The 12,651-nt window shown below is 36.0% G+C and overlaps 1 protein-coding gene across 3 annotated transcripts in view; it reads right to left on the bottom strand.

The window, feature by feature from the left end:
* The window catches only part of LOC111512347 (cytochrome P450 4C1), a 49,133-nt gene extending 36,753 nt beyond the window's left edge, over positions 1 to 12,380 (bottom strand). For all 3 annotated transcript variants that reach the window (XM_074173529.1, XM_074173530.1, XM_074173531.1), the window contains exons 1-2: positions 12,253 to 12,380; positions 1,038 to 1,233 (exon numbers count right to left, since the gene is read on the bottom strand). In XM_074173529.1, the coding sequence (XP_074029630.1) occupies positions 1,038 to 1,224 (187 nt within the window). In that variant the 5' untranslated portion in view covers positions 1,225 to 1,233; positions 12,253 to 12,380. The remainder of the gene's footprint in view (positions 1 to 1,037; positions 1,234 to 12,252) is intronic.
* Between the last annotated feature and the right edge of the window lie 271 nt (positions 12,381 to 12,651).

Below are 12,651 nucleotides of genomic sequence, written 5' to 3'. Positions count from 1 at the left end.
GTAGACTCTACTCTTAAAATTATAAAGAAATACCGTTCGATATGATAGAACTAAAATAGATCAAAATACTCAATTCAAAACATTGTTTCTTTTTCCTCTTTTTTATTTATCAATTTTCAACAGTTTTTTAAAACAACCGACTTTTTCGAGTAATTATATTTATTTCGAATATAATGAAGTTTTCCTGTAATTGATATCGGAAATATCTATAATCTCTAACAATAATTGATGAATAGATCTCTGAAGTTTTCATAAGTTTATAACATTTTGCATATTTTCGTTTACATTGCCCATATTGAATTTATTGCGTGCGCCACTGTCGTTGGAGGGTATGTCACAGTCTATCGCAAGATTCCTCCTTCCCCGTAACCCGCTCGTCAACGAACCGAGCGGCTTCAAAACATTCTGTGTTGAAGGTATTGGTTTGCCGAGTCCATTTATTTTTCTATGTCCATGTTATACAATATATTATAGTATCCATCTAGTTTAAACATATTTATGTCTGAGATATTCCATGTTTCTCTAAGTGGAAATGTTGTTTTAGTTCACGAATGTATATTTATAGTTAACTTAAATTTTTTGTAATACTTCTTATGTTCTGGTGAAGAATGTTGTAGTTGATTTTTTTGTTTTCTTCAAATTATTGTAGTCAATTATATTATCAACATTTCCGGTTACAATGGGTTCATATTCATAGTCTCTAATATATGGCTTCATTTTTTATTGGAAAAGTATAGATTTTGTTGGTAATAGAATGGTAATATGATGGTAATTATTTAGGATAAACAGTTGAAGATGATAGTAAGAGCATTAAATCTATCAAGAGGAGTATTTTCGCAAGTTCGGTTTTTCTTTTACTGAGTTCAAAGATGTGTGAATTATTCACACAACGCTACACAACATAATGTATGAAAGAGCATCGATATAACATTTCACTCACATACAAATCCTTTATTCTCAAAGTTTTGGATTCAACTCTTCGTCAGTACCTACTCAACATTTAAAGATAAAACTACACTATAATGCGATAAACTCACTTCCCAGAAGTAAATATCCACAACCCAAAAATGGAAAGGACAATGGACCTTCTACCTTCCAGGAATAGATATACAAGTACTTCCTATTCCACAAGAACTTGATATACCACACTGCAAAAGCCGTAATAAGGCTCACTACCAAGTATGTCCGCACATCATATCTTGAAAAATCCTCACTGGAAATCATTTCGTATAACTGAAAAAAATATTTACAGATGTTACAGAATTTTTGAGGTCATTCATAGTAATTGATTGGGAAAATAAATAAAAGAATGAAGTGTTCCGCAAAATTTGAGGATGAACACTGACACAAAAGCTTGACAAGTTGACTTGGGTGTCACACCAATAGGTGTGACACCCTTGCGTTCAGCCCAATAGGCTGAATCAGCTATATATATATATATATATATATATATATATATATATATATATATATATATATATATATATATATATATATATATATATATATATATATATATATATGTTAACTCGAAGATTCCCACGGATAAAGTATGATGAGCTGTTTTCTCGGGTTTCGCTCCGTGTTCTGTGTATTTTATTCCCATAAGGATTATATTCACAACGTTTCGATAAAGTCTCATTTGCCATCTTCTGGTGATGTCTGGTTTTTTCAACTAGACTGATTAGTTCGAACTCTGTGTCTCAATTTATAGGCATGGATGTTTCCCTTTACCTGCATTGCTGCCACTACCTGTGTTTGCTCGACTACCTGTTTTGGTCTTATTACCTGAGCTGCCTCTCCTGCCTCTGTTATTGTACCGGTATTGTCATGTGCCGAGTTTTGCTTCTGGGGTTGAGCGGTCTGATTGCTTGTGCCAAGCGATAAAACGGATCTCCATGTTGATAGTAATCTTTGCTGTCGAAATTGAAAAACGACCTAATAATATAAACAAGAGGAGAACAGTGGGACGCGCATGGGGTCTTTCACCCCGTGTGGTCACCTGGACCTACACTGCAATAATGATATCTATGTTAACGTTTAGAGTCATTGCATGGGGACCGAAAATTCTACACGCAACGGCAATCCAGAAATTATATCAAATACAACGATTGGTTTGTTCAAACATCACAGGAGCCATGAAAACAACATTAACTGCGGCATTGGAATTAATTACTGGTCTGACTCGCTGGACCTGTACGTTGAGAAGGTTGTGTTTATAACCATGTTACGATTACTCATGCCTGGTGTAACCCTCGAAGTAGGAATCGGTGAATTGATTCTGAGCCTATGGCGAGAAGCGCTCACCGCGCAACCTCTGCTGCAGGTAACCAGTGATACAACTGAACCCAGGTTGGTGTTTAATAAACCCTAAATGGGAAAAATACCAGCGTGGTTCAAACAGAACTGGCTGGTATCTCAATCGCCACTAAAGAAATAACCAGGAGAGAAATTTCTGGCAAAAACATAATAATCTGCACTGATAGCAGACAAGCCCTATTAGCCTTGAACAGATAACGTGTTACCTCAGGGCTAGTATTAGAGTGCCACCTAGATTTAGCCAAAGCTTCGGTGAATAATAACATTATCCTGAGGTGGATTAAAGGGCATGACAGGAGTGAAGGTGATCGCATTGTGGTTCATTATCAATAAAATGAACCAAAATTAGCTATTATGTGAACAAATTCCGACCCCAAACGTCAATTCAATTTCCAATGAACTGCCAAATGCGTTACAAAGAATATCATGTGGGCGGGGTGTGGCTCGACTGGAACACTTTTTTAACAAAAACACCCTCTATACCTTTGGCTCTTTTGGCACTTATTATTCAATTCATCTTTGTCATTGACAATCAAAACCAACAAGGTTGCTCAAGAAGTTACGTCATTCCATTGTCTTTTCTCACCAACCCTCTGGGTATATTAAGGTCTTTTTGACATTTTTTCTTCGTCGAAGAAGTCGTCGACAACACCCTTCTGGTCATTGACGATATCCTCTATAAGAACTGACAAGAGTGCACAAGAATTTACGTCATTCCATCGTTCTCAGAGGTATATTTAGGCCTTTCTGATAACTCTCCACGTACCTACGCCACCCTTACACCTAAGGGTTTGGGAGAACTCGATGGATTTCAGAGAATTGGATGGACTGTATCCAGCTTAGCGGTAATATACACACCTCTATGCAGGATGTGTGAACAGGAAGATGAGACTGTCAGGCATGTCCTATGCGAGTGCCCGGAGTTATCATCAATGAGAGAGTGTGTATTCGGCGAGTCTTGGCTCACACCTGCCGATATGAAGGAGATGTCCCCTAGTGACCTGTCCACCTTCCTGGAAAGGACAGAATGGACGATGACCTAGGAAGACAACTCCTCCCGAGGAATTTGTATCGATGATTTCAAATCTCCTGGGAGAGGATGGTATTTTTCCAGCTTTTCTTCGAAACGGACTGGAAATATTTTTACCTATCCTCATAAAGTTGAATATACTATCATAAAATTGTATAGAGCTAGTCTGGCGTGGAACTATATACTACCCAGTTGGTTGGCCTCAAGGGTGATATATACATAAAGTGGGTCGGAAAGACCCACAGCCTTAATTGGCACGACCAATCAGCCTTACATCCTTCCTGTTGGAAGGACTTGAGAGTATACTGGACGAACACATTAGGAGGGTGGCATTATATACATCCCCCTTGAATAACTACTAGTATGCTTATCAAACCAGCAAATCGACAGATTTACCATTAAACAATCTTGTAGAGAAAATCTTTCAATACCTTGACAACAAGGAGATTGCGGTTGCTGCATTTCTCGATATCAAAGGAGTATTCGACAATGTAGTGCATTGTTAATACACAAAAATCTATAGGATCGTATCTGGCTGGGAAAGGTATAGAATCGATAACTGGCTGGATCTATACCATGCTGGTAAACAGAACTGCAACTACGACTCTTCAAGGCGAGGCTATCAGGTTCAGGGTCACCAGGGGCTGCCCTCAAGGTGGCCCTTCTGTGGTCGCTCTTGATGGATAGTCTGCTTGATGCCCTCGACAGAAAAAAAATAGATCTGCAAGCTTATGCAGATGACCTTGCCATCTTGGCAATGTCCACGTCGGGAAGGGTAGCTTGTAATATACTGAAAAGCACGTTGGACGTTGTTCACAGTTGGTGCCTGTGGGGAGATGTCTCTCAACCCCAGCAACACTGTGATAATCCCCCTCACCAGGAGGAGAAAATTGAACGATCTAACGCCACTTTCCCTCAATGATGAGGTCATTTCATCTGGGACAGAGGTGAAATATCTTGGCATTGTCTTTGATGAAAAACTCACCTGGAACGCTCACTTGGAAAAAGTTTTACACAAAACCAGACTGTCCCTATGGACATGTCGAAGGATTTGTGGTAAAACTTGGGGTTCAGGTCCTAAACAAATCCATTGGATTTACGTGATGATTGTCAGACCAATGGTCACTTATGGTGCTTTACAGAAAACGGCCCAGGCGAAGCTCTCTGGCTCACAGAGACAGGCTTGTCTGGCCATCAGTGGTGCCATCAGTACCACACCGTCAGCGGCCACGTAGAACCTTCTACATCTACTTCCTCTCCAGATTTTTCTGGAGAGAGAGGCTAGATGTACTGCTTATAGACTTGTGCACATTGCAAATTGCACGAATCAATTCAATGCAGAGTACAACAGATTGTTGGTTGACACTGGAAGTCAAAGCATCCTGGATATGTTCTGATTGATTCGGCTTTACTCAATGAAGATCCATATTGATTTTAAAAAGTACACCTCACGATTTGAACTCAACAAACTTCATTTGAAAAATACATCACAACATGTAGCTTTTTCAAGTGATTCATACTTCCATAAATCACTTGAAAAAGCTACTTCCATAAATCACTTGAAAAAGCTACTGTGCTAGCGAAACATTTTGTGATATATTTTTCAAATGAAGTTTGTGAAGATCAAATCGTGAGGTGTAGTTTTTGAAATTCTGACTCTATGCCTCCAACTGTCAACTACGAACTGCCTTGTAGAATACTGTTCTCGAGTAGAGAGGACTGGATCCTTCGGAAGAAGGATATATTAAGGGCAGATAGTTGTTGGTTCACAGATGAATCAAAAACACCTTTCTGTTCTGGTACATGGGTTTTCGGTCACAGACCCAGGATAGAAATATCAACCCGCTTAGGAACCTAGGCGACTGTATTCAAGCGAACAGTTCCGTTATTGAATTGTGTGCGGAGAGATTGGAAGAATCCAGCCTTATTGGCGACTAATGGCAGTCAGTGAGTAGACGTGCGAAATCTGTGCTCCTCAAAATAAATTCATAAAAAGGGATATACAACAAAGTGAAAAAATAAAAAACGGTGACAATAAACATGAGGTGATTTCTAATTATATAGTGTGATAAAAAAAACTGATAATGGTTATAACACGAGATATCAAAGACGAAATAAGTACTGCAGTAAATCAGGCCCTGAATAAATGTATAAACAACGATTCCTTCTTGCAAAATATAGTGGAGAAGGTATCAGAGGCAATAACAAAAACCGTCGGAAAAAAGTTATCGCAAATTGAAGAAGAAATCGCCTCACTCCAGACCGATCTCACGAATACAAAAAAGGAATATGATCAAAAAATAAAAAAACTCGAAGCGGAGGCAAGAAGAAAAACTGATGAACAAGTATTATTTGAGAAAAAGTTTGATCAGATGGATCAAGTTACTAGAAGATCAAACTTGTTTCAACTTCGAGGAAAAATTAAATGAACAGACCAGAGCAGAAATCATTAAATTATTCAATGCAAAAATGGCCATCAACATCTCCCAGGATGATATTGAGATATGTTACAGAGTGGGCAAGAAAGCAGAAAATAAATCAAGAGGCATATTCCTTAAACTAAATAACTATGATCTTAAACAAAAAATCTTCACCAAGAAGAGAATGCTCAAAGGGACTGGAGTAGTCATCAAAGAAGATCTTACGAGTACAAAAGTAGAAATCCTAACAAAAGCTATTGAAAAGGTCGGGATGAAGAATGTGTGGACAGATTCAGGAAAGATTTACGTAAATAAGGACAACAAAATATTCATTCTAAAATGTAGAGAAGATCTGGAAAATATCTAGACATTTTCTATTCCTTTGTCGAATTATATATTCAGTATGTAACTCCATTTTTGTTTTGGGATCATCATTGTTTTTTCTTTTATTATTAAATAGTAACTGTATCTTCAATAGTACATATGTAAAACTGTTCGGAGGGGTGCAGAAAAACGCAGAATACTCATACCCCCATACCATGCTAGACATCTTAGAATCTCTAAACAATTTTGAAGAAGTAAAAACAAAAACATTTGACAATATACATGATTACTTTAGGGGAAGAAGGGCCAGAAAGATAGGTGATATAGGAGTTATTCATTTCAATGTACGCAGTATAAAAAACATTTTGATGAACTTCTGGTATATTCACAAGAAGATTCTAATAATCAAAAACAAACCAAAACGATGGTCTAATAATTTACACAAAAAACTCTTTAGCGGCAACCGCGCAAATTGCTTCTCTTACCGACACAAACTTACTAAGAATAACCTTTCTAGCAGGAAATCTGGGTGAAAAAGTCGAAATTGGTATTATTGCCTCATACCGACCCCTTTCTATTGACGTAAGAACTTACCTGAATGATATAGAAAACTATTTTTTAAATCTTAGTAGCCAAGCAGTGGAATTATTTTTGGGTGACATAAATATAAATTTATCAGATACAGTCTCCCAGGACACTAACCATTACCAAAACCTGATGACCGAAAATGGTTTCACTTCTTGTATTAATGAACCAACAAGAGAAACTCGGGAATCGAGATCGACTATCGATCATATTTTTCTGAAAAGAAGCAAATCATCACTACATAAAATTAAGAATCATCCGTTATACACAGTGATATATCTGTTCACACCCACCCTTGCAACCCCAACACAAAAGAAAATTAACACATATGAGAGGGTTCGATATGAAAAATTGAAATCTCGCTTAGAAAAAGAACTGTGGGTTAATGTACTACAGCACAATGAAACACAAGAATCATATGATGCTTTTATCAATATACTAAATAGGTATATAAAGGAAGCTACCGAAACTGTTACTTCAATAAAGAAAATATGCAAATTGAAACCATGGATCACAGTGGGCTTGATAACTTCTATAAAAACTAGAGACAACCTGAAAAAAAAACTTTTGAACGAATACTTGGAAGACTCCGAAAAGAAATATAAAGAATACAGAAACAAACTCAACAACTTACTCAAACGAACAAAAAATCAATACTATAAAAAAAAACTTGATGAAGCCATTGGCAATTATAAACAGACATGGAAAATAATAAAGGAGATTTCTAACACCGAATCTAACAAAAATCATATAGAAAATACCACAATTATTGAAGAGAACAACGAACCCACAGTGAATAATGAAGAAAAGGCTAATTTATTCAATGAATTCTTCAGAAATATAGGACTGAACATGGCAAAAAAAATTGAAAAATGTACTTTACCACGGAACTTTTTGATTGTAAGGTTATCACCCAAGCAATCACTCGACAATGGAAGTCCAAACTGATGAAATCAATTTCACCAATGACTCTAATAATCAGAAATACTATTTTATCAGATAGGATGGACAGTGTCTGCCAAGTTCGAAGGCAAAATCTCAATATTTCAACTGTTTTTCCTCTTTTTCTTTGACAGAATTCGTCTTACTGGGAACTGAAAACTCCGAAATAAATATTATTAATAATAAAAATGATAAATATTATAATAATAAGAGAGTAGAGAGCTTCGACAACCTGGGATCAATGAACTACGCCACCCGATAACCCACAATAACCCATTATAGGTTCCAAGAACTTTGCTGCTCCAGGCCTAGATGGTCTGAACACTCATTGGCAGAAGAAACATATGGCCAGAGTGTGAGTGGTGCATAGTTGCATCTACCACATTGAGGAAACCTCCAAGAATGCTTGACAAGTGACAGATAAAACTTTGGGAATATCTGTCAGTAACTCTGTGTAATTAAATGATTATATCATTATAACAGATTCAATTTCATCAACCCAACACGAAATAATTAACCTTCAGGCATTTTCAAATCCGATGAGGTTTCAAATTTGTAATTCCATTTCAGGTTTTTTTTTTGCTTAATACAGGGTGTAACTGAATAAGTGTAAAATATTTTAGGAGATGATTCCTCATCGAAAAAAAGATAGGATCTTTCATATAAAGAAATTTCTTTGGAGCATCCCTTGTTAAGATAGAGCCCCTTAAAGGGGGTACATAAAATTTGTATAACAATTTTTTTCACAAGCACTAAAAAAGTTACAATATTTAAATTATCCTGACTTTTTGTATTACCAAAGAGACACTTTTAAGACACATTCATTTGGTTTACCCCATGGTTGTAAGGGGTGGAAAACGCAACCCCTAAAATTTATTTCCAATGTAACTTTCTGTCTTATTATTTTTTCACCATTTAAAAATTTATTTCCGATAGCCTGTTTGATTATTAACAAAAAATATCTCATGGGTTTTTTGCCCAAAATAAACCAGTTCACAGCAAAAAATTATTTTACGAACAACTACAGAGATACATCGTCATAAATGCGAAACTAATCTATCTAGTAGGTCGCTATTAGCGATAGTGACAATTAAATGGGTATGACGCTGTCAGTTTGTGAATTTTCGAAATTGAATTAATACTAATTGTGTGTTGTTGTTCTGTTCTTAATTTGTTTCTTTGATAATTCACTTGTTATTAAAATGGCATACACCAATGAGGAATTGGCTGATATGCATTACGTTTACGGTCTGTGGCAGGGAAATGGGTTAGAAGCTTCTAGAAGATATGCTGAAATGTATTCTCTACGGCAGCATCCTTCACATAGAATATTTGCTCGACTTCATCAACGATTACGAGAATATGGTTCATTCGACAAAAGAACGCAGGATTGTGGTCGCCATCGAGAAGTTCGAACACCACAGCTTGAGGAAGCAGCTAAATGTTGATCATATAACGGTATTTCGAATTTTAAAGGAACAACTCTTATACCCTTACCATCTGCAACGAGTACAGGCACTGTTACCGCGAGACTTTCCGAACCGTCTTGAATTTTGCAATTGGTTACTGGAAATGATTAGAAGAAATTGTGACTTTCTGAAGACGATAGAATTCACAGACGAATGTAGTTTTTCTCGGGACAGGATTATTAATTTTCATAATTACCACATATGGGCTGATGAAAACCCTCACGCTACTGTCGAAACTAACCATCAAAAATAGTTGTCTCTTAACGTGTGGCTCGGAGTTATTGGGAATGATTTAATTGTGCCTCATTTCCTACCTCCTTGATTGAATGGTGAGGCATACGTACAATTTTTGAGAGAAGTGCATGCAATGCTGCTGGAGGAAGTTCCTTTGGGCGTCAGAAGGGATATGTTTTTTATGCATGATGTGGCTCTCGCTCATTTTAGTCAAGTAACACGTCAGCATTCAACTGAAACATATGCAAATCAGTGGATAGGTCGAGGAGGACCACAGAACTGGCCCACTCGATCCCCGGATCTCAATCCTCTCGATTTCTCTATTTGGGGCCATTTACAGCATTTGGTTTATCGTACTCCTGTTCGCGATGTAGAAACCGCATCATCGATGCGTGCAGGGTAATCAGAGGAATATTTGAGCAAATACGTGGCTCAATGCGCCGACGTCTAAACGCATGCGTAATGTCTGAAGGTAGACATATTGAACATTTACTATGATTTCTACATGTTGTGTGTTTTGTTATTAATGAATTAATATTGTTTATTACCCTTTAATCGTTTCATGCAGGTACTAACTACAAAATAACAATAAATCCAGTTCACATTTATGACGATGTATCTCTGTAGTTGTTCGTAAAATATTTTTTTGTTGCGAACTGGTTCATTTTGGGCAAAAAACCCAGGAGACATTTTTTGTTTAGAATGAAACAGGCTATTGGAAATACATTTTTGAATGGTAAACAAATATTAAGACAAAAAGTTACATTGGAAATAAATTTTAGGGGTTGCGTTTTCCACCCCTTACAACCATGGGTTGAACCAAATAAATTGCTGGCTAAGTGTCTTTTTGGTAGTACAAAACGTCTGGTTAATTTCAATATTGTAACTTATTTAGTGCTTGTGAAAAAAATTGTTATACAAATTTTATGTACCCTTTTACCCCTTTAAGGGGCTGTATCTTAACAAGGGATACTCCAATGAAGTTTCTTTATATGAAAGATATTATCTTTTTTTCGATGAGGAATTACCTTCCTAGATGTTTTACACTTATTCAGTTACACCCTGTATAATTGTTACTTTCAGTTATTAATTTTGATTTTATTGATTCTTTCAGACAATGGAAGTCCGAACTAATGAGATTCATAGGAAGTTTAATTTTTGATTCATCATTATTTCGATATCTCAACTCTGGGGAATTTTGACATTTGGTCGAGATGAGACTCAGCGTCTCAACTTCATCAAGAAGTAGGTACTGGATACATGGCGTACCAAGCTCTGAATTAGAAATATTTGTGGATTCCCTCTTCAAAATTGTATTCTTCTTGTTTTCAAGAGTATCAATCTGTGCTTAGAGTTTTTCAGTTTTATTTGAGAGAAAAAGAAGACTAGTGTTGGGACTAATAATATTTTCGAATACAGAATATCAATATATAAACAATCGGCAGAAATTTACAATGAATGATTCGCAAAATGCGCATAAGTGTATCGAATTCAAAATAAACACTCAATTGCACCTCACAAGAAATCTGTCAAATCATAGAATTTGCATACAAATGTTTCCTTAAGAATTTATATGAAATTTTCAAATAAATTAATTTGTGAAAAAGTTCGGACCCCCATCCATGAATCGTAACCTAGATGTTAATTTCGGAACTTCAATTCAATTTCAATAGCTCAGGTTACGAAGAAAATTAAATCATTTAACAAACAATTCCTTCAGATCAGTCTCAACTCCCTACACTGTAGGTTAATGGACTGGCACCAATTAGAAAACAATTACTCCCCTGGCTATTACTACGAAGGGCGTTGGATTAAATCCGACAGGTGTCAGTGCAGGATTCTTCACTGAAGTTATTCCTACATATGCTGTTGGCGATAGAACTGCCGCAATAGGTGTCAGTCCATCAACCTACAATAATGGGCCTGAACGAAGTGTTCTTTTAGATGATTTGATTTATAGTCAGTCTTCAAGTATGCCCACTGACTATGTGGCAAAAAATATTTTTTTGAAGGATCAATTATCCTTCGCTAAGACGTAGAATTAAACAAGACTTGTTGGTTGAGTTTTTTATCAAGTACATGAATAATTTATGGAATTCAACAAATTTTTTTTAAACTCAAGATTGACATCACGTTTTTCGAACCTCGGAGTCAAGTCAGTGGCATGAGTTTATGTTACAAAAAGTTAGAAGTGAAGTACACTATTAATGTACATTTTTCTTATTTTTTTTTAAATAAATTTTATTTGTTTTTGACACTCATTTGCATTTCTTTTTAATCGTATTACTTACCAAACAGCATTTTGAAAACAATGTAAGTTAAATTTAATAAAGGCACTTATAAACTATTTTATAGATATAAATGTTTGACAAAATAATACATACTTTTTTACTTATTGCATTTTAAGGACATGTTTCTATATTTATTTCGTGTAGTTTATTCATAAGCACAGATATTTTTGTTTTACGTTGGGTGAAATTCTGCAGTGTACGTGTGATGGAATATTCTCAACTTGGCAAGATGGCAGAATGCAAATTTTGCAAATATTTGAAATAGAAATACCAATAACTGTTTAATCTTAGATTAATCCCAGTCAGTATAAAGTGAAAAATATACAATAGAAATCGCTTTTCCCAAAAACCAGAACTGCATCAGAAGATGATGTAAACTGGTCACTCCATCTTTAGAAAACGCCAACTTGCTTGGTGATACGCTGTGGGCCAAAAAGAGTAGGTAATGCAATCGTGGTGTTTTGAGAAAAGTGCTTGTTCTGGAAAATGGAATAGCTGGGAAAATATCAAACCTATACTTATAGTGAACCAAAATGTTAACTGGGAATGTAGTACCGTACCAGTTACAATAAACTTTCATATGAGAGAGTTCTGGAAACCTTTTTGGAATACTTTCACGCTGAGCAAACAAGCCTTACCTTTTCGTGAAGACTATTCTCACTGACTGGCAATATTCAGTGAAATAAGCATAGTAATTCATTGGAAAACGACATTTATCTAACTACACTCATTGTTTCACAACAACAAAACTTACCGGATACTAAACATTCTACTTTAGATAAAGGTTGATTAGATCATTAATTGATGTGTTTTTAACAAAATTAACATGCTTTCATTAGCTTCACGTGCATGTTCGTTTCTGACCGAGTCCTTTGGACTCGAATTTGACTAACTTCTAACGAACTTTGTACACTCATCAAGAAACAATACAATAATTTCAAGAGCTTATGTTACTATCCTGATCAGGATCGCCATACGATCTCCGTGCAAGTGAGACAACCATGTTGTCTGCGCATGTAATAATAATAATAATAATC

The sequence above is a fragment of the Leptinotarsa decemlineata genome, unplaced genomic scaffold (genome assembly GCF_025532065.1).
Source record: "Leptinotarsa decemlineata unplaced genomic scaffold, Ldec_3_MD MMD2_tig00000251_RagTag_RagTag, whole genome shotgun sequence".
In the NCBI taxonomy this organism is placed as follows: Eukaryota; Metazoa; Arthropoda; class Insecta; order Coleoptera; family Chrysomelidae; genus Leptinotarsa; species Leptinotarsa decemlineata.
This window is presented reverse-complemented; position numbering and strand designations above follow the sequence as displayed.